The 24,602-nt window shown below is 48.6% G+C and overlaps 9 protein-coding genes across 9 annotated transcripts; 7 read left to right on the forward strand and 2 right to left on the reverse strand.

Annotated features, from left to right (window-relative positions):
• Positions 1–465: 465 nt before the first annotated feature.
• Positions 466–2,472, reverse strand: sit2 (putative siderochrome-iron transporter; the record flags this gene model as incomplete). Its single annotated transcript, XM_057170882.1, has 3 exons — positions 466–1,406; positions 1,458–2,071; positions 2,135–2,472. The coding sequence occupies 3 exons, from the start codon at positions 2,470–2,472 to the stop codon at positions 466–468; spliced, it is 1,893 nt and encodes a 630-aa protein (XP_057015603.1).
• A 1,495-nt stretch (positions 2,473–3,967) lies between these two features.
• Positions 3,968–4,891, forward strand: N7466_011494 (uncharacterized protein; the record flags this gene model as incomplete). The annotated part of the gene is made up of 1 exon (XM_057170883.1): positions 3,968–4,891. The coding sequence occupies one exon, from the start codon at positions 3,968–3,970 to the stop codon at positions 4,889–4,891; it is 924 nt and encodes a 307-aa protein (XP_057015604.1).
• Positions 4,892–6,367: 1,476 nt separating this feature from the next.
• N7466_011495 (MFS transporter) lies at positions 6,368–8,284 on the forward strand (the record flags this gene model as incomplete). Its single annotated transcript, XM_057170884.1, has 6 exons — positions 6,368–6,380; positions 6,479–6,743; positions 6,821–7,215; positions 7,271–7,332; positions 7,396–7,971; positions 8,030–8,284. 6 exons carry the CDS (start codon positions 6,368–6,370, stop codon positions 8,282–8,284), a joined length of 1,566 nt encoding a protein of 521 aa, XP_057015605.1.
• A 233-nt stretch (positions 8,285–8,517) lies between these two features.
• Positions 8,518–10,203, reverse strand: N7466_011496 (cytochrome P450; the record flags this gene model as incomplete). Its single annotated transcript, XM_057170885.1, has 1 exon — positions 8,518–10,203. The coding sequence occupies one exon, from the start codon at positions 10,201–10,203 to the stop codon at positions 8,518–8,520; it is 1,686 nt and encodes a 561-aa protein (XP_057015606.1).
• A 1,614-nt stretch (positions 10,204–11,817) lies between these two features.
• On the forward strand, positions 11,818–13,158 carry N7466_011497 (uncharacterized protein; the record flags this gene model as incomplete). Its single annotated transcript, XM_057170886.1, has 4 exons — positions 11,818–11,859; positions 11,912–12,579; positions 12,643–12,687; positions 12,741–13,158. The coding sequence occupies 4 exons, from the start codon at positions 11,818–11,820 to the stop codon at positions 13,156–13,158; spliced, it is 1,173 nt and encodes a 390-aa protein (XP_057015607.1).
• Positions 13,159–14,018: 860 nt separating this feature from the next.
• Positions 14,019–16,339, forward strand: N7466_011498 (gamma-glutamyltransferase; the record flags this gene model as incomplete). Its single annotated transcript, XM_057170887.1, has 8 exons — positions 14,019–14,045; positions 14,123–14,455; positions 14,545–14,578; positions 14,636–14,795; positions 14,849–15,431; positions 15,474–15,643; positions 15,702–15,835; positions 15,891–16,339. 8 exons carry the CDS (start codon positions 14,019–14,021, stop codon positions 16,337–16,339), a joined length of 1,890 nt encoding a protein of 629 aa, XP_057015608.1.
• A 654-nt stretch (positions 16,340–16,993) lies between these two features.
• Positions 16,994–18,850, forward strand: N7466_011499 (uncharacterized protein; the record flags this gene model as incomplete). Its single annotated transcript, XM_057170888.1, has 1 exon — positions 16,994–18,850. The coding sequence occupies one exon, from the start codon at positions 16,994–16,996 to the stop codon at positions 18,848–18,850; it is 1,857 nt and encodes a 618-aa protein (XP_057015609.1).
• Positions 18,851–18,967: 117 nt separating this feature from the next.
• Positions 18,968–20,065, forward strand: N7466_011500 (uncharacterized protein; the record flags this gene model as incomplete). Its single annotated transcript, XM_057170889.1, has 1 exon — positions 18,968–20,065. One exon carries the CDS (start codon positions 18,968–18,970, stop codon positions 20,063–20,065), a length of 1,098 nt encoding a protein of 365 aa, XP_057015610.1.
• A 697-nt stretch (positions 20,066–20,762) lies between these two features.
• On the forward strand, positions 20,763–23,372 carry N7466_011501 (uncharacterized protein; the record flags this gene model as incomplete). Its single annotated transcript, XM_057170890.1, has 1 exon — positions 20,763–23,372. The coding sequence occupies one exon, from the start codon at positions 20,763–20,765 to the stop codon at positions 23,370–23,372; it is 2,610 nt and encodes an 869-aa protein (XP_057015611.1).
• Between the last annotated feature and the right edge of the window lie 1,230 nt (positions 23,373–24,602).

Below are 24,602 nucleotides of genomic sequence, written 5' to 3' on the forward strand. Positions count from 1 at the left end.
TTTTTTATCAGGTTGTGGAATGTGGTGGTGAATCATGCGCCTGACGCGTCTGGCTGGGTGGTGTTTTCGATGTTGTGAGCAAGGAAGGAGGTCGCTGAGTATTGTTGTGGGGGAATGTTACCATGTTAGATTGCAGCGTCACATTTTTGACACGATCGACAAGCGGAGAGACCCTGCAGCGTTAGTGTGAGATGCAAGGGCCTCGAGTGTGCGGGGTCCCCGTACGAGGATAACTTCACAGACGATATTAGGTTCTCAGAATGTCATTTTCTGTTATTGAGTTTTGATTATGGATAATGCAAGCTAAAGTATACATACATGAAAGAGCAAGAACGGCTTTTGTAATTTAGGCCTGCATCAGATGTGCCGGACACCTGGGTGTGGAAGAAAAAGCAATGCCTGAGGCCTGAGACTCACATAGTAAGACTCTAATGTTAGACTTCGAATGGCAGTTGTAGATAGGCTCTACTTGAAAGCCATGGTTCCCTTGTTCTGCTTCTTGCCGACGTCGTAGTTCTTCCATACCGCGACCGCTGGAAAGAGCAAGACCAAGATGCACGTCGAGGCAATGCAGTTCATCTTTTGGGAGTAACTCCAAGCATGAATGACCGCATTTCGCAAAGGAGATCCCAATGGATAGGTCTGTTGAACTTGAATGCCAGCAGTGTAAATCTGGGTGGCGTTGGCCTTCAAATCATCAGGCAAATGACTTCTGAGAGCCTCGACGAAAACATTGTTATAGATTGCGCCACAAACAGCGTAGCCAATCGCACCGCCAATGCTTGAAGACAGGCCAATTAGAGCCAGCATTATTGGAGTACCCTCGCGGCCTCCACTGGCCATGACAGCCATATCCTCGCCGATCACCATGGTGCCACCAGCAAAAGCAATGAATATCTGACACATAATAAGGAACCCAATTCCATGATTTCCTCCCCGGAAGTAAATCATCAAACCCGATCCCAGAATCATCAAGGGGACACCGAAAAACAAGCACACATATTTGAATCGTCGGGTCCACCAGATGAAAAGACCGAGAATAGGAGCCCAGAAGCAAGACCCGATGTTGTAGATCTGACTGACATATCCGGTCATTGTTGAGTCAAGGTTGTAAGTTATGAGGACAAAATTGAAGAAATATTGGTCCCAAAGGTAGAAGCTGAAGTAGATGATCGCAGAAGAAGCACACGCACCCACAACAGTGGGCTTCCGTAATAGTTCGTATCGAATGAAGTGCTTTCGAGCCCCCCATTTCTCCCATGCTACGAAGGCGAATAGCATGCAAAATCCAACAACTACCATGGCGATAAAACTAGGGCTCTTGTACTGCGCACGGCCGTATTGGGCCAAACTGAATGGGAGTAGGAAGAGGACCCAAGCAATCATCAGCAAAAAGGCGCCGATCACTAATCCGTATTAGTATCAAGATAGTTAATTCCACGACAAGGGCCACTTACCGTCAAACTCATGGATGTAGTGAATTATGGACTGCATCCGTGTGCGTCCGCTGGGCCTTCGTTGCCAGACGCCCATTCGAATTGCTTTGCGCTCATAGTATTTGAACACAAGAGCAAGGGGACAAAATACGATCGGCTGTATGATACAAAAGATTCCATAGCCCCAACGCCAGCCATAATTGATTCGAATTGAGGTGGCTGCAAGAGGCCCAGTGAATGCGGTACAGATAAATGGCGTTGTCGCAAAGGCGAAGGCAAATGCACGAGATCGCATACCAGATGTGTCGGCAATAAAAATGTCCAGGATCAGGTACATGCAGTAGTACCCGACCCAGTAGAGAACGTATCCAGCGGCGAAGGAGTTCGCGCCACCGCAAGCTGCCAAAACAATCATTCCTATCATGTAGATAGCCGTGGAAAAGAGGAGAGCTTCTGCGCGACCCCACAACTGAAGTGTTTTACCCAGCGGAAGTTTCATGACACCCCCGATGACTGCGGCTAGAATATATGATGTGCTGACTTGCGGTGCAAGATCGAAGTCGGAAAAAACGTAGTTGATCAGGTTGGCGCCGATTGACGAGTGCAGAGCCAACATGAAGAAGCAAAGCCAGATCCTGAGATAGAATGAGAAAGTTAGAGGAGAATTCATTTTTGCCAAAATCATTGCTCAATCTCACCATGCATAGATCATGAAGGCGACTGGCCGGCTCCAAACCAGAGCTGCGGCTTCGGCCCTTTGCTGACCTAACTCAACCTCTTCGGTAACATGAGATGAGTCCTGGTCAATTTCCTTTTCGTCATGATCCGCTCCTTCAACTTCAGCCGGAGGTTCATATTTGATTGCATGATGCCTCTCAATTTTATCTTCAACCGAGTCATCTCCATCCGCGTTGGTAGTCGAAGTGGCGGTGTGGTCATTCTTAACCTGAGAGCTTGAGAGACCTTGAGGATCGACTAGACTCCTTGTCAGCTTGCCGGCATCATCGCGACCTCTAATGGCATCGAACACGCCCATGGTAGGTGACAAATGATCTGCACCAGAGAGTGCAATAGCCGATCCACCGAGGTGGTTGGGAATAATAAGGACGAATCACTGCAAAGATGGAAGAATGGGGATTGAATGAAGGAAATGAGAAATTATTGGGAGGAATAGTGTAACACGGGATCTGTGCTTAGTAGCTTGCACGACCTGCAAAATTGTTCTTGGTTTTCTCGTTGTTCTGGGCAAGTGCAACTGAGAGTCGACCCTGGAATCTGGATCAGATAAGCGGGTCCGAGTGTGTGGGGCCGTCAGATAATTAGAAAGCTGACCAATGGGCGTCGTGTAGTTTGACCCACCAGCACGTGATGTAATCGGATCTTAGATATCTGATTGGCTGTAAACCAACTACGGACTAGCGCCAGTTACCTGTCCTATAAGGAAAATGTGACCCTGAATAAGTTGTCCAGACCCGGCACTCCGTTTGCGGTTACAGGGCACCACCAACATCGATTGTACGATCCATGATGATGATCTCGATCATCCCCATAAATTAAACCTACTAGTCTTCATCACGATTTTCAATTTTGGTGAACACCAGTTGACTTTTAATTAATGAATGAATGCATTAACCACACTCAAGACTTGCCATGTATGTACCATGATAGCACGTATCGATCCATACTTTGAATATGATGTATGAGCTTCAAAATAAGGCATACGATTTCTTAGCCACATACTAAAAAAGTTTGGATGTATAAACATGTTCTTTGGGGTTCTTTGGGCCTCTTTGCCGCTCCGTAGGGCTAGTTATCCCTTTAATGTTCACATGTTTGAATACCTGAAGTGCTATAACCTTCAAATGTTCCTCTTTTTTCTCTCCTTACCGCGTTCTATAGTGCATACTACGTATATTCCACCAGTGTTTGTTGCTTGACGAACATGGACCATCTTTTACAGTATATTCTTGCTGAATAGATATAAGGCTATACTTAACCTGCCCCGTTTGATGAAAATGAAGTAAAAAAAATGCAGTAGATATAAATTGAAATGATGGGCCATTTATACTAGTAGGTCAGTAACACTAACAAAACGTCGGGCCCCGGCTTGGTTATGGAAATATTTCTAAGGTCACCAGAAATGTGCACGCAAACATGGAACGCTATCTAATATTTGAAGGCTGAGCCTCAGGAATAGACACAGTAGTTTAGAGTGACGAAGTGATGAAGCTAATTTTTTAGTTTCGAAGTCAGTTTTTTGCATGATTGGAATTGGATCTCGACAATCTGATTTGCTGAGAGGGCAATGTACCAAGCGTTGACGAATTATTATCGATCGCTGATTGGCTCGCGAAGCATTCCCAATCAAGTAATGATTGCCGTCGGAACTCAGCCTCTCAGCAGCCCAACTCAGCCCCCAACGTCGTACCCACTTTTAAAGTCCCTACTATCTCACTTCTTAATGTTAACAAAAGTTATAAGTATCGAAAGCCCCAACCCTGAACTTGCTTTCCTTATTACCATATTACACCATGGCAAGTGACGAGAAATCCAGGAACCCCTTCGAGGACCTTGGCGGTCACGAAGGAGAACAATCCACCTCTCAAGCAGTGGACCCATCTGTTCCCGACGAAGAACTTCCACAGTACAGTCCTCCTGAAGTTAGAGCAGAAAGTTCATCAGCAGCGACAAATAAAAGCCAGCCATTACCTCCCAGCTTTGGGCGAGTCATCGCAATTCCCGCAATCGCTCCTGCGAACGAATCACCATTTCTCCGCGCTTATGCGCCCACACTCACAAAACACCAACTACCCAAGGAATCCTTTATGAGATTCTTGGATCAGCTTAACGATGTCATGACCAGTAGCCCGCCAATGCAAGTGCTCGACGCAACAGGCGGGATGCTCAGATCTGTCCCGATTCTATTCCCGCTTCACTGGCTAGGGTCAGCAGTTAGCGGTCTCGCCAATTTGGGCAGTCAAGGAATCACAAAAAGCCGTGCTGATTCTACCATTCGTCAAGCGAACAAGGAGCTTTTCGAACCTCGTGGGTTGAAGGCCGAGATCGCCAAGTTGGATGCCGTTGCCCACATCGCCAATATTCCCATTTTGAATTCACAGGGGAAGGTCGATCAGGACGCTCCTCTTATTCGGCAAATGAGCGCGCTGCCCATGGCCGAGTTTGATCTATCCCAAGAAGTCGATATGCAACAGCACCGTATCCAAATATTGCAGCCGTGGATTGCTGAGCTTGAGGTTGATGCAGCTCTTCCGTGGAGTCAGAAATCCAAACTGACGCGTTTCAATGCGGCGCTTAAGAAGAGAAATGACGGGATGCGGAGCCGGGGTCAACAGCCATCCAAGGATGAAGAGGAGCCTGAATTTCGCAAGGGTCTTTGGCTTGTTATTCGGGAAGTGGGTGATGAGAAAGCAGCGGGTCCCTCTTCAAGGAAATAATGATTTTGTTGACTCCTCGAGTTGCGCCTTGCAATACTTTGGTGTGAACATTCGAAATAGCTACAAGCTCTACGATGAAGGTGTCCAGATGGCTCATAGCCACTATTCATCAGCTCGCAACGTTTCAATCTGTCGACTGATATTTTGACAGCATCAATCTGAGATGCAGCAAAATTTCAATGTTGAAGGCAACTTTTATCGCCATTGTCCTGAACCGCACCAGCAGCATTTATGTTATCTTCGTGCACATGTGATTGCTTCAGGTGTTACATTATTTAATCCCTATTATATATAGATATTGATATGAGCGACACTTTTCCTCATTATTCGAAACCTGAATGGATTGATTACCAAAGAAACTGATGGTGTTAGCCTTGGAACCCTACAACCAATGTTAGTATCTAGCAACGTGGGAGTGGTAGATTACAGGTAATCCGGCAAAACATGCATGGTTTCTGGAAATTCTTTCTCCATCTAACAATTTATGAAGTATATGGCGACTCGAACTATATGCTTAGCAATTGGCATGATGCAACCATGTCTCGGAACTTTTGATGTTAGATAGGAGAGATCTGTCACAAGGAAAGAGAGAATATTTAACATTGAGAAACCTTGGAAAGTAGACGACGTTAGAAAATAGAACATTTTGAATCAAGTGGAATAATTTACTAAAATTTTTCTAGTTGAATAAGTGAGAAACGTAGAAGATCATGTTTACTAATGCGTGTTACCCCTCCTTCCACGCTACACACCCCAGAGTCCACGGAGATCCCGTGGACATTTTAGCCCGTATCCACAATACCCCCTGTTCGACTGGGGCCACTGGGCCCACCGACTTAAAGTGCAGCAATCAAGCCGATATTGATACATCGGCTTTCAATCAATATCCCGAAATTTGGATTATAAATTCAAATCTCGGAATGAAAATGTGGCGCCTTTATGAAGATCTGCTGACCTCACTCTTACCCTGAGACTACTACGCACAAAATCCAATACACAAAGTTAAGCGTAAGCCGGGAAATTGAATGGCGCGCATCCGATTGTGCCCACACTCGGACGGCATCTAATGCAGACTTTATGTGGATAACTATTGGAGCCCGGAAGTCGCGTCTGTGCTAAACCCCGAGGCCATCGACCTATTAAGCTCGCATTTCGCTAGTTTTCCCCGCGTTAGAAATAAAAATTATTTTTCCGGTTTTTTTTTTTTTTCGTGCCCAGGTGCATTTTCATACCTTTCTTGCTGTGTAGTGGAGCGCATTGGCAGTATCTGCCCTATATAGCTTCGCGGTGCTAGTGCTGCTCCGAACTTTATCTCACCGGTGCTGATACCATCGGAGCTTTTACAACTTTACCCCCCGCGGCCTCCTTTCAATCTTTCCCACTTACTACCAATCTCTTTCATCCGGAAGGAAGGCGACTGGTGAGGAGCTTATCAGATCGGGTACCTACTGTTAGGTATAGGTCAAGCCTGGCATTATGGATACTAAAGGTACCCGCTACATACTTTCCTTCCAAAGTTCACGGCATCAAAGCCATTCCACATGACAAGAATACAACCAGATTGATTCTAACTTGCTCATTATCCAGAGACTTCCATCCTTGACGGTTCAACGCCAGCCACAAGCAACCATGAATTACAACGTGAGGCCGAGGAAAACAAGCCACACCACGACGGAGTGGATCTCGAGAAAGCACTTGCATCAAATGGCACAACAACTGAGGTGACGGAAGAACCCCATGATCCTAATATCGTCGACTGGGATGGCCCCGACGACCCCGAGAACCCCCTAAATTGGACATCGAAGAAGAAAATCAATGCGACGATTTCAATCGCTTTGATCACCCTTCTCACGTATGCAATCTCATTCCCCACCCCCAATAGACTCGTGAGCACGTGCCACTACTGACCTAGTATCGCACATGCAACAGGCCCCTAGGATCTTCGATCTTTGCCCCTGGAGTCGGAGAACTGGCCGTCAGCTTCCATCTCACCAGCACAGAGATCGAGTCCTTCGTGGTCTCCGTTTATCTACTGGGATATTGCTTTGGGCCTCTTCTCATTGCCCCTCTCTCGGAGATGTATGGTCGACGAGTCATGTACACTGCTTGCAACATCCTCTATGTGATTTTCACCATCGCTTGTGCAGTGGCACCCGAAGTCGGGAGCCTGATTGTTTTCCGCTTCTTTGCGGGCTGTGCGGGAAGCTGTCCGTTAACGCTTGGCGCTGGGTCAATTGCCGATATGTTTGCGCAGGAGAAAAGAGGCAGTGCAATGGCTGCTTGGGGTATTGGGCCGTTGATCGGGCCAGTCATTGGACCTGTTGGTATGATTTGTTGAAATTTTGAGGGCTTTTGTTTATTTGTGCTGACTTCTGGTAGCCGGTGGATATTTGGCTCAAGCAAAGGGCTGGCGGTGGACGTTCTGGGTTCTTGCTATAGCTGTGCGTGAACGAAAACTTTGAATATTCTTCATTCGGGGATTCATACTGACTGGCAATTGATAGAGCGGAGCTGTGAGCATATGCTCAGTGCTGACAATAAAAGAATCCTACCCGCCGGCTCTCTTGGCTTGGAAAACAAAGAGACTGCAGAAAGAGACTGGAAATCCCAATCTCCGCTCAAAACTCGATACTGGTCGGACTCCAAGACAGCTATTCCTACACTCGATTGTCCGTCCGACTAAGATGTTGTTCCTCTCGCCAATTGTCTTTCTACTATCCCTCTACGTCGCTTTGATCTACGGATACCTTTATCTCCTGTTCACAACAATCAGCGAAGTGTTTGAGGATCAATACGGTTTCTCTCAAGGCTCAGTCGGCCTTTCATATCTTGGGATTGGTATTGGCTCTCTGGTTGGCCTTGGGACATTAGGCGCCACGTCAGATCGCCTACTGACGTATCTCACAACCAAAAATGGGGGAGCCTCGAAACCAGAGTATCGTTTACCTCCTCTGATCCCCGGGTCCCTATTTATTCCGGTATCACTATTCGTTTATGGATGGACGGCATATTATAAGGTTCATTGGATTGTGCCCATTATCGGTACATCACTGCTAGGAATTGGCATGATGATAGCTTTTGTAAGTCGATTAGGATCATACTTTCTATGAGAACCGTCCATACTAACGATCCATCTAGATGGTGGTCAGTACCTACCTGGTTGACGCATTCACGATCTACGCAGCCTCTGCCATGGCAGCCAATACTGTCCTTCGATCCCTAGCTGGTGCTGTCCTCCCACTCGCAGGGCCGGCTATGTATAAGACGCTTGGACTTGGCTGGGGCAACTCCTTGCTCGGTTTTATTGCCTTGGCCATGTGCCCACTGCCTGTATTATTCTATGTGTATGGCGAGCGCATTAGGACAAGCAAGATGTTTAGAGTGGACCTTTAGATTGGCTGCATGAACGATCGTGTTGTTCCTTTTTCTGTCGGCGATTCTTCTGTTTCTCCATTACTTCTCTCATATTCAAATATCCAACATCTATTTGGCGCTATTTTTATGAATTTTCTGCTGTCACTACCCCTCTATTCAATGTTGGGACTTAGCATGTATCCTAGATACCTTACTACTTAAATTGATCAGCACAACATTGATTTTACCCTATTGGATCTCAAATCTGCAATTCACTCTTCAAAAGGTGGGAACCGATCCATAACCACTTCAGCCTCCTCTAACTCCCCCTCTAAAACCAATCCACGTTCCCGAGAACGTACAGAAATCCCACACTCAAACTCCTCCGGCCGAATATTGAATCCTTGCGTATACGCAAAAGAGTCATAAACTCTTTCCGACCCATCACTCTCCCGCACCGGATCAAACCGAAACGCCCACAACAGCCGCGCCAACGCAATGAACAGCGAGTTCTGCGCCAGTCCCGCCCCAGGACAAATTCGTCGGCCCCAGCCAAACGAACTATGCCCTTCTTTCGCAGGATGGCTCTTTTCCGGCGACGTCTCTGCAAGATCTTGATCTGAAAGACATGGCAGGTACGGAAGTCCACTTGGGTCTCCGACCAGGAACCGTAGCGGATTGAAATGGTGGGGGTTCGGATAGTACCTCGGATTGAGGTTGATAGCCCAACTATTCGACAAAATGGTCGTGCCTGCTGGAATGTAGTGGTCTTTGTACGTATCCGGTTCAGAGTTTGCGTGCGGCGTACCGCCGAGCACGGCGACGGGGCGGATACGCAGTACTTCTTGACAGAGGGCTTTGATGTATGGTAGGCTTTGCTCGTCGGCGAATGCCGGTAGGCGCTTTGAGCCGATGACGTGGTCAAGCTCTGCGTGGGCAATTGCTTGGACTTGGGGGTTTGTGATGAGCATTAGGATTGCGGTGCATAGTGTGCTTGCTGTTGTATCGCTTCCTGCGCCGAAGAGGGATGCAGGCACGAAGGAGAAATCTCTTTCGCTGAGGGCGCCGAAAGAGGCGGGATCTGCGTCTCGGGCTTGGAGGAGCAATTTAGAAAGCGAGTCCGGGATGTCGGAGGGTGATTTTGCAGCGGTAAGATCGGCTTTGACTTGGTTGAGTAGGCTCATGTTCACGGCGGCCTCTTCGCGGCCTCGGCGCTGGATCTCAGCTTTCCAGGGCGCGAGGATATTGGGGATGTATTTAAGCCAGGGGATTGTTTCGGCTAGATAGCGACCGGGGACATTGAGGGATGCTGAGTACTGCATGAAGTGTAGTCTTTGTCGAATTATCTTCGAGGTCATAGAGTCGATTCTGTGGCCGTATGCGATGCTGAAGACCACGCTGGCAGTGAATCGGTCGATGAGGCCCTCGTAGTCGCGTGGGGTCTTGAGAAGATCACCGCATAGCCGGGCTGCCTCGGCTTCTTGGACTGGCTTGTATAATTTTAGTGCGGATGGATTGAGAGCTTGGTGGAGCATTCTTCGTCGAATTTGCCATTCTTTGCCGTAGGGCTGGACTAGGATCCCGGCGTTATCCCAGTACAGCTCACCCATGACTACGAAGCGAGGCCGAGAGCTGAACTTTGTGCTTCGCTTCTCGAGTAGGTCGACGGCAATGTTGGGGTCTGATATGATGATTGTAGGGCGTCGGCCGATCCAGAGAGTAAATATTGGGCCGTATTTGTGAGACCATTCTTCGAACTGGATCCATGGTGAAGAGGTTGGGATGATGAACTTGTTGCCGAGGAATGGAATTGGCGTTGGACCTGGAGGGAGACGGAGCCAGAGGAAGAAATCGCAGGTTAGAATGTATACTATGGGGACAATGATGGCGACAAAGGCCGAAGAAAATGGATGAGATGTCAGTAGCTCTGTGAAGCCGTCGAGCATCAGGAGCGCCATTTTCAATGAATTGGTACCGGGATTGATTTGCCTAGTACTCGAATATCATGTTAATCTTGGAAACATTCTCATTAGATATGATCTTCATGGATAATAAATACGGCCCCACAATTCCACGGTGAGGGGGAATTTGCGGGGAGAGTTGGGGCAGCGTGGCATCGGGATTGCAACCATTGCCAAGTGCCGAGTGCAAAAGCCATAATCCAAGAGCACGAGTTATATCTTCAATGAAAACGTGGTGGTTTTGCAAGAACTCGATGTGGGGCTATCAGTTGAAACCGAAGGTCTTCCAGTGCATGGCAGCACCCTTGGGCCTTCATGATATGTACGACGATCATGTTGGAAATGAACACTCCATTTGAACATTTGAAAGGAACGGTCGCTTTGCACCTTTTTTCCATAGTATACTACTGAATGGAATTGGAATCTACGTTTCTATCTCGAACTTTCAGTCTATTCATTGAAGCTTATATCCTGCAGGAAACTTGGATGACCGATTTTCTTGGGAATTATTGATTTGCCCAAAGTTTAAGGAGTGCTACTTCCATAATGAGGCTAGAACGATCTGCCACATGCTCGTGATGAGCTGGGAGGCGAACGCTCAATAATGATGGAGCTGGTCCTACTGGTGGCCATGGCTTCATCTCAGTTGGAGTGTTTTAATGCCACGTCCAGATTTTATTTCAAAACAAACCGGCCAGTTTTTATTGCTCTTCGCAAAACGTTCTGGCGCGCACAGCCTCAAACCAGAGTGTGGTATTATTGGGAAACGGGTTTGCTCCAAGAAAAACAAAACGAGCCTCCGAGCTATACATTAAGCTCAGTAAGCCCCGTATAAGACTTTGAATGAATAGCATTGGCATTTGGACATGGTGGTCCCAATTACTACGGGCCTTATTTTCAATTGAAGCTGTAACAAAAGGGCAATGCAGGTACACTTTTGCCCATGTTGAACGCCTTCAAAGTGGGATGTGCTCTGCATTTGTCAAAGTTCATTTGACCGAGGTTTGCAAAAAAATCCAAACGGAACTACATACAGTGGATATTCAGGCGTTTGCCATCTAATGTTGCAGCTGTCCAACCACCGATCGGCGATGGGAACCCTGAAACGCCCAAAAACCACAATGCGGGTTATTTAGCCCCGAAAACTTTCATCGCTCTAAAGCAGATTCCAAATCGGATAATTTTACCCTCTGGACTCTTTGAGATGAAAAACCCCAATTTTTAGGTCAACGGAATCCTGCATTGAGTCCTTGATCCACCGAAAGCTCAACGGGAATGCTGACATAATCGCGGTCGTAAGTTTGGCCACCCAATGGCAGCGCGTCATATGCAGATCGCCCCCCACGACCGAGGTCGGGCCCGGGGATATCAGATTAATTCCTCCCCTGAAAGAAGGGCAATGAGGGCAGTCTCTATCTGGACCAGCGCTGAAGCCTCATATTCGTGTGCTGCGGGGTGAATGTGGGCTCGCGATGCCGTTCCGCCGTAGCCACACCAAATCCCGAAAGGGCTGCCTGGAGTGCAAAAGAAGACATGTCAAGGTATGCAGACTTTGCTGTCCCGTCAAGTAATTGCAAATACGCGACACCTTGATTCTTCATAGGTTGGGGAATGCGCAATTCGGTCGTCGTGGGATTTGCAGAAACTGTTGACGTGGATCTGGCTCCAATTCCCCATCAACGCGACAGGCTGACATGATCCACAGTGCGACGAAGAATTACCAAAGTGCACACTGTGCAGGAAGCGCAAACTTGAGTGCACTTACCCACCTGACCCGGACAGTCCGAACTCACTCAGTGTTCGGGATGGTTCTGACAGTGGACCGCTGACACCGGGTGGTGATCTGCCCCTGCCTACCCGCATGTTGGAGATGCGGCTCATGCACCAATATCTCACCTCGACCTATTTATCTTTATCGCAAGATGGACTATCTGCGTACCATCTATCGATCACAATTCCTCAGCTGGCCACTTCCCATCCCTTTCTCCTGGACAGTATCCTAGCGCTGACCGCCCTCCACTTGGCCTCTATTGAAACCGATAACCGTCAATCATGGCTAGAAGCCGGAATGCGGTACCAAAGTCAGACCTGCGCTGGTCTTGGGAAATGTCTACCTGAAATCACCGAGCAACAATATGAGCCGGCTTTTGTGGCTTCAGTGTTCATCCTGCTGTTCGCCCAGGGATTTCCTGTGATATCAACTGATTCCCACACCGCCGATGCATTTTCAAGAGTGATGGAAGTTCGCACATTGATTTCCGGTAGCGCTATGTTTTTTCACAAACTCAACGACCTCAAGATAGAAGGAGTGCTCGATGGGTGGCTTAGTCCACCTGATACGGAAGAGACGCTAGAACCCCCGCCGCAGAGCGAGTAAGATGAACCCCCTTAAGAAAAAAGACCTTTTGCCCAGCTTTCATACTTACCATTATCTAGCGAGGTGCACTTTGAAGACCGCGAGCAGTTGTTCGAAATTCACAAGTGAGTTGCGAATCTTCCTAGAGCAAAGTGGCCTGACAAGCTGACATTACTAGAAAAATAATGCAATCCCTTGGATCCCTGGAATCCATAATCAAAACAAATCCATCACCGAATCAGGCTTTGTATAATTCCACATTGCAATTCTTGCAACACGCCATTGAGCCGTGGCCCAAAATTGGCGCCCACGGTGGCGTCATCGCGTGGCCTCTTTTCATCGCAGAAGAGTTCATCACGTTGGTCCAAGACGGAGACTGGGTTGCCCGCATTCTGTTCTTACATTATGCCACTGCCATGCGCCTCGTGTGCAATCGTTGGTACGTCCGGGATTGGGGTCGACGACTCGTCCTTGAGACAATACAGCCACTACAGGAGATCCCGCCTATGTGGCAAGATACTATTTCGTGGATGAGACAGGGCATTGAAGGCGATCAAGCGCCATTAGCACACAGATTTGTCAAATCAGAATCATGAAGTGTTGTTCCCCAAATAACGAATGAGTTGGTGACGAGTAGCTATATGCGAGATTATTAGTCATGGGCCATGGCGGTGCAGGCGGGTTACGGGTATGTAGATTGTCGGTGTGGCGTTCCAGCCCATTTTCTTGACATTTTGTGCCGCCCATCCGAGACTCCCCCAACTTCAACTTTCTCCAATTCTTACCCTACTGCTATGAATTTTTTGGTCGAAACGCAAAAGGCCAGGATGGGAATTCTTATTGTATTAATTTCTCAGATTCTAGTCATGAGATAATTCCATTTCTGCACTTTTACGTTACTCACGTGGACATATGCATAAACCCAAAGTAGAGCGATAAGGTCATAGGCTATGAATCCTATGATATGCTATAAAATGCTTATTAAGAATTTGAATGGTTAAAGTTGCCCTAAAGCTTATTGGGGCAGTTATCAGCGGGGTTTTGCCCGATTTCCCGATTTCCCGATTGCCCGATAGCTCGCACGACAAAACAGTATCCACAGGGACAATCAGCGGACGATGAACTCAAATACTGGAAATGAGCCCGTGGATCTTCAGCACTTTTCATTCCTCCTTCTCTCTCTTCTCCAGCTTGCACATGTGCATATTTTCAGCGCTTTATATGGATGGTGACTTTTTTCTTACTCTCGGTCATTTCCTATCGGTTTTCTCCTTATCTCCAAGATTTCTTGGTACAACTATCGCCGAACGACACTTTGGTATCCCAGCCCCCGAACTTCAAAGACATATCTGGCCTGCTATGTACCTGACTCTGACTGACAAACCTTCAGACTGGATTTTGTGAATTGATTTACGATTAGTGCGTTATTGGCCTCCTTCATAACATGCTTGAAAGCATGACCACTCAGGATGTGGAGAAGCAGGTAAGGGACCTCGGCTTGATCCTTGATTCATCATACTCTCACCGCTTGACCTGTAACATGATTTAACCTGAATTTAGAAGCTTGTATTGTCTCCCGAAAGTAAAGATACTATCAGCACAGATTCGGGATTTCGCCAGTCCCCAAAGCCGCACGTGCAATGGCGTGCCACTTTGAATACATTGAAACAGAGAAGGTGGCTGAGCGTGATATTCTCCGTGATTCTATTGATCATATACTCGGCAAGAATCAAATTATCGCCCCTAGATTTGATGATCCCCGGCAGAGAGGGGAATAATGCCTTGTCTGGGAGCTTAGAGCCTGGAAAACTGGGAGCTATTGCTACCGAGAGCTCAATTTGCTCTCGCCATGGAATCGAAATGCTTGAAATGGGCGGAAATGCTGCTGATGCGGTTAGTGGATCAGAAGTCTTCCAAATACAGCGTTTTCGGAATTGCAGTCTTTCGTGCTAGCCTGAATGGCAGCTAATGGCAGCTTATAGACGGTCGCAGCCCAATTCTGTGTTGGAGTTATCGGTAAGCTTCTAACGCGCCTTAAATGAATCATTGGTTTTTATTAATTGGAAAACCCAGGGATGTACCACAGTGGTATCAGTGGGGGTGGATTCATGGTGGTGCGGGCACCTAATGGATCCTACGAATTCATCGACTTCAGAGAGACGACGCCAGCTGCGGCGTTCCAAGATATGTACGAAAACAATACAGATGCTTCGATGTATGGAGGATTGGCAAGGTAAGGCAGGTAATCTTGTGCTTTGAAACATGGCGTTGACTTGCATGAAATAGTGGCGTGCCTGGCGAAGTTCGTGGATTGGAGTATCTCCACAAACAGTACGGGTCCCTTCCTTGGTGGACTGTCTTGCAACCTGCCATCCGAACTGCACGTGAAGGATTTCCCGTCACGGAGGACTTGGTAAGATATATGAACTTGGCAGTGGGCAATCGAGAGGATTTCTTGTCGAAGAATCCAACATGGGCCTTGGAGTTCGCTCCAAATGGTACCCGCCTAGGTCTGGGGGACACCATTACTCGGAAGCGTCTTGCAAGTACACTTGAAACGATAGCCGAACTCGGTCCAGATGCATTTTATTCGGGCCCGATCGCTGAAACGATGATTAATGCTGTTCAGGCTGCTAACGGCACAATGACGTTGGAGGATTTGGCGAACTATAAAGTTGCGCTCAGAGATGTGGCCCAGATTGACTATCGTGGATACACAGTTTCAAGTGGAACGGCACCTTCTAGCGGTGCTGTCGCGCTGAGTATTCTTAAGATCTTGGACGGATACAAAGATTTCTTCTCGTCTGAAAGCGCTGTGAACCTCAGCACCCATCGAATGGTTGAGGCTATGCGGTTCGGATATGGACAGGTAAGACTTGGCCTGCTTGCCAATGAATACCCATGCTGATAGAATCGCAAGCGAACTGAGCTAGCCGACCCTGAATTCGTCTCTGGCGTATCTGAGCATGAGCGTGAAATGCTGAAACAAACGACGGTTGATGAGATCCGAGGCAAGATTTCGGATACTCACACATTGAACGTGTCAGCATATGACCCTTCTGGTATCGAGAATCGGGATACGTAAGGACTTCCTCTCCCGGTCTGCGGCTCCTGAATTCCTAGCTCACAGATAGATTAGACCAGGTACTTCTCACATCGCTGCGGCTGATAACTCCGGGCTTGCAATCTCTATTATCAGTACCATCAATACGCTTTTTGGTAGCCTATTGATGGTACCGGAGACAGGAATCATCATGAACAACATCATGAACGGTAAGTCCCCTAACAACCACGTCACTTAAATTATCCTTCTCATGCCCATTGTCAGACTTTTCAATCCCCGGAGCATCCAACTCATTTGGATATGCTCCATCTGTGGCAAACTACATCCGACCCGGCAAGCGAGCCTTGTCGTCCATCACCCCTGCAATTGTCACCGATCCCGATGGAAAGCTGTTCCTGATTGCGGGATCGGCAGGAGGGAGTCGAATCATCACTGCCACAGTCCAAAACATAATCAACGTAATTGATCATGGCCTGGATGCCGCTGATGCCTTGGCTAAGCCTCGGTTGCATGACCAGTTGCTTCCTAACAAATCATTGTTCGAGTATGCATTCGACAACTCCACTGTGGCTTTCATGGAGAGCAGGGGGCACAACGTTAGTTGGATGGCCCCTGGATTAAGCAGCGCGCAGCTTATTCGTGTGCTGCCTAATGGAACCTTCGATGCTGCTGGGGAACCACGTCAACGAAATTCAGCCGGATATGCCATTTAGAATAGATCGCCATTGAATCTCTGAATGTCAAAACATAGCATATAGCATGCATCACCCCGGGAATAAAAAAAAAAGAAAAGAAAAAAAGTACGAAATAATTTGAGTATCGGCAGATTCGGCAGTTCGTTACATTTCACCGATAACGGCGATAAGAGAGAATTATAGATCTATCATATCATCTAAACATGGTCCGTGCGCTGATCGGAACGCGGAGCCCGCTTTTCTTTCAACACCAGATTCACGGGTTGAAAGTGCTTATGAAAGGCACGGATTGTGGTGTTTTGCTTTGCTGATTGTGCGTTTTGAGCGACCACGCGTATTCTTTTCGTGTCATTGGCCCCTGCTATTCTACTGGGCAGGTTCTCAGTGCCTATTTATGGTTCTGTCGTGACGCACATTGAAGATTAGCGACGTGTGGCCTGGAATATGAAGCTGATCATGCGTGTGGAAGCCCCTGGTCTTCTTCATTAGAATCAAAACGCTCTGCGTCTAGTGAGTTGCTGTGAACATACGCACTTTTCAGGGGCTGGACTGACAAGCTCTTCGTGAATAGAATAGATTATACCTCCTTACTCTCCGATCCACATATGTACCCTATTCCAATCCCCCCCAACCCCGAACGGCAAATAGAAAGAACATTTCTTTGTTTCAGAAATGGCGTCGAGTGACAATGTCTCCTGTGTCATGCCTCCTCCCAGCCAAGATCTCGAGACCTACCAACCCTTCTCCGAAGACATCCTGCGCATCGTCGATGATATTCTGTCCGAAGACGCAAGCTTTGAATCCTCAAAAGATGAGAACTGGACTGTGAAAAGTGCATGCACCAGTGACAAGAGCTCTAGCCCATCACCTGTGCACCTTGGGCCTGTCAGTTCACAGAACAAAAAGAGGAAGAAGAAGAGTATTCCTACCGCCAACTCCTCCTATTCCTCCCCATCTCCATCCATGTCCAGCAGCGCAACAAAGGCCGCAAGAACCAAGAAACGCAAGCGAGTGACAGCGACTAGAAAAATTACAGTTGTTGAGATAGCCAGTGACGCTGGAGAAGATTCTACACCACCCAGCTTCAACGGCGATCTGCATACGGAGGATAAGATGGAGCTTGAGGGCAAGGGAAGTGGTGTGGAGGAGGGCGAGGAAATTGATATGGAGGAGGAGGACTTGATCTTTGCATCTGTGGGTCATGAAAAGGGTCATGAGATTTTGAAATACGTCATATCGCATTCTTTCTTCAAAGGATACGTTCAACCCGTGCTGAAATCCGCCAGATGTCAGTTTCTGGCTGACCTGCAAAGGACGGCGATGTCCGCAGGAATGAAGATCATGGAAGTTGAAGAGTTGCATCGCTATGTGCGCAGGATCTACCTGGAGCTTGCTGATGTTCCAGACGCTACATGTGGGGACTCGGACAAGATGGCATTTGGAGCCGAAATAGATGATACACGCCCCGCTCGAATGAGTCTCAAAAGAAGCCTGGAGCAGAAAATTTCACCCAGCTGCAAGAAAAGCAAAACTAATGCTTCGGTAAACTTGACTATCCCAGCACAGCCTGTGGTGCAGGTTGAGGAAAGTCAAGAGACTGACCGTGCCCCGGCTCAAGCCCATGATTCTTCTGAAGCACGGCTGCTGGAGAAGATTTCCTCCGTGGATAGTATGCATGGCCCTGAAAAAATACCCGAATCGCCTATTTTACGCCCAATCTCCCCTGCGAAGACTGAAGAGCAACCCGCTGGTCCTTCTGAAACAATTGATCTTACTTGCGAGCCCGTTGAGGAACCATTTCTATCAAACGAGGAAAATGGCCTAGACCCGGACCACATACAGGACCTCAGTGTCTCGATCGAGAGAGGCTTGAGCGTGGTCTCGCCGCCGGCTAGTCCAAGCGAGGGCAGTCAAGGTGGTTTCTGGATGGATGCTCCTGACGAAGGCATTCTTACCGAAACGCCCCGTGAATTTGAACTCGAGGCCCAGTCCGGACTTGAGACAAAGCCTCAACCGCCATCGAAGTCGAATTCCCACTCAGAACCGGATCCAGAACCCAAAGTCAACTCTAAGCCTGAGCTCGAAGGACACGACCAGGTGGAGAAAGATCGACCCGTCTCCAAAAAGAACAAGAAAAAAGGCAAAAATAGCAATGGTCTTGACTCTCAACCAACCCCGGAATTGCAGCCTCGTCCCATTGCACAACCTACCAATGCTCCTAGCCTTCCATCGGAGAACGGAAATGAGAGACGGCTATCGCAGAAGCAGAAGAAAAACAAGAGGAAGAATGACAAGAGGAAGCAGAAGCGGAACGAGCTTAGAGAAAAAAACAACCAGGAAAATAAACAGGACAACCAATCAAGCAAGGAAACTTCAAAGCCACGACCAGAAACCCCTCCGCCGAAGATGATCCCACCTCAAGGTCCAGTATTATCGACACCACTCTCGCAAGCGTCAAACAGCAGCAAGCGAAGCTTCCGGCGCAGCCCATTGCCTGAAAATCCAAACGACTGGGAAATTTCGGATTGAATTTCGAGGACCAATGATTCGCCAGAGGTTACCCACAGTGATGAAGTGATCTCTGGTGATGAGGTGACCCCTAGTGATGAAATAACATCCAAATATTTCCAAGTGTCCACAGTCAACATGCCTTCTGCCTTGCCAATCCGATCTCGTCCATACAAACCGAGTATTCCCCAACAACTACCCAAATGTCCTGATGATTCCAATCCCCACTCGGTCGTTCTGCTGTCAGACTCAAGCTTGAGTGATGTTCCTTCTGACTTCGAGTCTGAAAACTACTACAATGACGAGGGCATTTTTGTGTTACCCCCAACTCCCGTGAAGAACCCGGAATTCGTTGCCGCAGAATCCGCTACTATTCCTGAAAGTCTCGTTACACAGACATCTTTTGTCTCTCCAGAAGATCCCAAGACGCCGCGAACGAAGTTACCCAAAGTTTCCCCATATTTTCCGAAGCCACCGCGCGATCCACAGTCTTGTCTTCCTTTCCCCCCACTCAGTACTCAATCTTTCGGTCTTGTACAGGAGCAGCTGGCCCACGATCCATTCAAATTACTTATTGCAACCATATTTCTTAACCGCACCCGTGGAGGGGTAGCTTTGCCTGTTTTGTTCAAAGTGTTTGAGCGATATCCGACTCTGGAATCTATGGCTGTTGCTGATGAGTCAGATCTGGTAGCCATGATCAATTGTCTTGGTTTTCAAAATCAGCGTGCTAGAAAGTGCATCTTGCTCGCGCAAACTTGGCTAAACAACCCCCCTGTGAAAAACAAACGCTATCGAAAATTGCACTATCCTCATAAGCTGGATGGTCGAGATATTGGACGAGATGAATGTGTTGATGATGAAGACCATCGATCAGCATGGGAAGTTGCTCACTTTGCTGGTGTTGGTGCTTATTCCCTGGACAGTTGGCGCATCTTCTGTCGGGACAAGTTACGGGGAGTGGCTACAGATTGGCTGGGGACTGGCGCCACTAGTGATGGATTTGTTCCTGAGTGGAAATCAGTTCTTCCCAAAGACAAAGAACTACGCGCCTACTTGACCTGGCTTTGGCTCAAGGAAGGTTGGGTGTGGGATCATCACACTGGTGATCTCAGTGCAGCGAGTGAGAAGATACTGAGAGCTGCCCGAGTGGGTGGAGTAGCCCATGAAGAAGATGGGAATTGGACATTGGAGACTTCACCTGTCAAGGCCAGGAATGAATTCCACGAGGATTGACCTTGGGATAGGCCCAATCCTGTAATTACTAAATGATACCCCCCTAGTACTCCCTATGGTGCATTATTATTGTTTTCCACCGTTCATTCATAATCTAATCTTGACTTAGATCTCCCATTTTTCCATTTTCTCCGATTGTGTAACTTCATACTAGAAGTTTTTTAATGATTCAGCCTTGAGCTTACTGATCTTAGGCTTCCATGCAGTAACTTAAAGTCTCCACGTCAGTAAAGCGGGGCCTCATTTGTCGGTCTATTCACCGCATTGGACTCTGGATCCTTTTCATTCCCCGATCATCAACGGCAAACCTTTCATGCATCGTACCTGATGCTTGTATGCTGCCTTTAGTCCCTGATTGTCATATTACTCTTTAATTCTATTTGTATTATCATTCTACCTTACCCCGTAACGGAATGCCGGGGTCCTTCCCGCAGCACAGCGATCGACGCAAGCGCTGAGCCACCGACCAGTGACATTTCACTGCCCAACCTAAGCGCCAGGCAGAGCATAACGCTGCACAGTTGGAGAACCAAAATAGGATTAACATCTTTCCCCCTCACTAGCGGTATATCCCGTTTTGTCCACGCTTTGTCAAAAAAGCACAGACTGAGGTAAAAAACGGAGCCCGACCGATGAACTTGCGGGCCCCAGGGTTTGAAGGGATCCACCTCGTGCGGCTGCGATTTCTCTGGGAGTCATGTTTTTTCCAGTGAGACCAAACAGTACCTCCGATAAGACCGCAAAGCCCAAGGCCAAGAACTGGAAACAACGTCCCAAGCGTTCCTCCCAGCTCTCCCAGGTACGGTCCACCCGCACTGCAACCAAGGATCCCGAGCTTGAACCACCGGTTCCTTCCTCCATCTCCACTTCGACTTCGCACAGTGAGCCCCCACGTCGGTCCTCCATGCCCGGCATCGACACTGCAAGCCGGTCGGGCACTGCCTCCTTCCTCGAATCGAGGACCAGCCTCCCCTATCCCAATTTTTCCAAGGCGCACAGCAAGGAGGATGTTCGCAAGGAAGACGTTCGAGGGGGAAATATCCCCACCCCAGACCCGACCGACCTCACAGAGCAGGATGACGGAAAGGAGAATCAACAACGCACCGAAAACCACCATGCCCCTCCCAGCCCACCGTTGACGGGATTGGACCAACCCTCCTCTCGAAGAGGTACGCCCATCGAGGATGAGGAAAAGGACAAGAGCGCGGAGAAGGAGAAGGTGAAGAAGAAGGCCAGCATCAAGATCCGGACCTCTGAGGTGAACCGCTCGTCATCAAGCCTCAAGTCCAAAAAGGATGATGGAAGCAAGACTAGCAGGACAGTGCGCGCAGAAACACCCAAGTCTCGGTCATCCAGGACTGAAAAGGAAAAAGAGGAGAAAGAAAAGGCCAGGGACAAGGAGAAGGACAGGGAAAGGGAATCATCATCACCCCGCGTCGGCCACAAGCCTTCCAAGGTCAAGATCTCTTCTTCTGAGGAGAAGAAGCTGCCAAAACGATCTAGCCGGTCTACAATGTCGCCGTCTCAATCAAATCTAACCGCCCGCGATATCGGCACCGAATCCGCGAACGGGTCCGATGCAACCTCTATTGCTCCCAACCAGCAGTATATACCATCCCGAAAACCCTCCTCCCCGCCACTTGTCAAGCCTCCATCGCGAACTCAAAACCGCTCGGCATTCTCACACCGTCACACTCCTAGTGATGAATCTGTCGAATATGGCAGACACACCCCAGCTGGCCCATCATTCGGCGGACCTCCGCCTCCACCTCCCCCGCCTGCCGTCCCGTTGACTATTCCGAGAGTTGATTACTTGCTACAACATGGTGGTCTGAAGCACCAGGTACCACGTACATTGCTTCCCGGGTCCAGCTCATCCGATCCCTTCGCCCAGTCTGGTACTCATCCCCAACAACTTGCGGCCAAATTCTTCGATCCATTCAACAGCCTTCTTGATGATTACCAAAAAGTGATGAGCAAAAGTGGATCTATCGCCGTGGCGACTGGATATCGATCGGTTGCGCGACGACTACTAGACCGTCTGGAAGCAGTCTTCGCACGTGATATCTCCTCAGAGCCTTGTAGCTGTCTGATCTGTGAGCGGAATGAAGAGGAGGAGCGTCCATCCGGGGTGAGCTGGGGAGAGGTTTTGGAGCTTGTTTCTGGTCGTCGGGAGCTCCCAATGTGGCCTCCATTCGTTATGGAACCATCCACCATCGACACTGACTTGGCTGGCGAGGAGCACATTCCAATGCAGAAGCTTGACGTTGATGTCCCCGAGGAGTACCGCGAACACTTCATTCGGCAATCCCGCAAGACTAAGGTTGCTGTTGACAAATGGCTTTCTGAGCAAGACCAAGGCCCCAGCAGTGCGCCTGGGGAGGTCGATGATGAGACCTTGACCTTCGCCATGTTGACCCACCTTCAATCACACCAACGCTCTTTATTCTGCGCCCTTCTTGGCATCAACTCTTCCACCCCAGTTCCCCGTTCTGATGATGAAAAACCTCGACCTAAGCCCTCTGCACTTGTTTCCTCGGCTCTAGCGATTCAACGTCTTTACCGCCTCACGACACTTCCGCGCGACCCAGAAGCAGCTATGTTTATGCTCAACAACCCTGGATTGCACCATGTCCTCGCCACACTATCCGCGATCAACGACGAGGAATGGGAGATCCTCATATCCGGCCGCTTCGACGGCTTCCTTCGTAGCGGCGCCGAAGACACAACACAGGCTACCCCTCGCTACAACGGCAGCCGTTCCAACACCCCCTTCAGCGCCGCAGGAATCTCCCGCGGCCCAACCCCTAACTATATGGATGGCTGCTTCCGCCCGGGCAGCCAACCTAACGGAGGTCCAACATCACCAGCCCACGGTGGCCCGATTGCCCTAGATGAAGAGACCGAGATCGCAGCATTGGCTGAAATCGAACGCGACATTTTCCTCGGCATGGAAGCTCTCGAGGACGCCTTTGAAACCCTACACCTCAAGGCTGAAGTCGTCCGCCGTGCACTACGTGAACGTGGAGCCGGCCTATCCGTCGCCAGCCAGGGTCGACGTGGCTCATTCGTCGAAGCCCGCCTAGGTACTCCCTTCTCGGGTGTCGGCTTTGACAGCGGAGAAGAGGACTTCCTCAATGACGATGACCGCTCTCTAGCACCGGATGACTCTGCTAGTAACATCAGCTCCAACCGCCGACGCCGGCCCAAGCGCCGCACTGAGCGCCGTACCCCGGCCCCAGTTGAAGAGGAGGACGAAGAAGACTCGCAGGTTGGACGCCGTGAGCGCAACTCTAGGCGCCGTTAATTCCTTCTCTTGACTTTGAACATCTAGCGGGACTTGGATTTCATACGAGATGGACATATTATTGCATCGGGTGCGCTTGATTGATGAACTGATGATACCCAACTCTTTCTTTCCTTGTCCACGAACTGTCATACATCCCAATGCCAATGTTTCTTTCATCTTTTTCTGTGTGTGTATGTGTCCACCATTTGGTCGATCTTGTTCTACTTGTTTCTTTGCTCTCTTTATGATTTATGATTGCCATGAGCCGGGGTACATTCTAATGTGCCTGTCTGTTAACTCTTAACTCTTAAAAAATGAATATCCCATTTGATTTAATGATTGCTTGGCCGTTGTGTGAGTGGAATTTGATTGCACTACTGTAGGTAGTAAATCTAGTTGTTACCTCGGGTGCGTGGAATTAGGTCAATATTCCTAATACCTCAGGTGCGTGGGGTTAGGTCAATATTCCCAATTCATGTGTGGGATTAGGGTAAGGCTCGGGCAAAAATCAAATTTTCCGCGCGTATCCTTAATAGCCACACAAACCTGCCCTAATACCCACGCACCTGACCTTCAGGGCTGAGGTGCGTGGAACTAGGGCACACAATCAGGGCACGTGACTTATTTTCCCTATGCGTACTAGTATCCTTACTATGCGACTGGCCTCCCCATGGGCCATGCTACAAAATCACGCCCACCTTTGTATTTTCCCCAAAGTCATTACTATGGCTCGAGTCTTCTCTATTGGAATACTGACTTCATGTTTTTTTCCCCTTCCAGCGTAGCTAATTTGTACCTGTATGTGCATTCGACGCCCCTGCACTACTGGGATTTCAGAGACAACACCAATGCCAAGTCAAACTAGAAATCGGGCGCAAACTATTGGCAAACCACTTTTGGGACTCTTAAGATCCTTTGAATTGCTCTTTTCCAGACATGGAAATCGATCGATCGCTTCATGCCGACAACAGGTCCATGCGGTCGGTGCTTACTCCCAATAATCTTGGAGGCACCTGCAAGGCGCGAGCTGGCGCTTATATTGCGGCTAGTCTATTTGGAATCTGCAGCAAGATAGCACTGAAGGAAAATGAGATTTCGATGAACAATACTATTAAATTCAGCTTTGCGGACAGTAGACGGATCGTGCTACATAAACTAAAATGTCAACTGGTCACATTGACTGCACATGCATACATCCATGTATCAATTGGTCTATATTTCGTACTCCGAGTAGCGCTCTTGGACTCG

This window comes from Penicillium verhagenii, assembly GCF_028828195.1.
Source record: "Penicillium verhagenii strain IBT 33310 chromosome Unknown utg000013l_segment0_segment0, whole genome shotgun sequence".
In the NCBI taxonomy this organism is placed as follows: domain Eukaryota; kingdom Fungi; phylum Ascomycota; class Eurotiomycetes; order Eurotiales; family Aspergillaceae; genus Penicillium; species Penicillium verhagenii.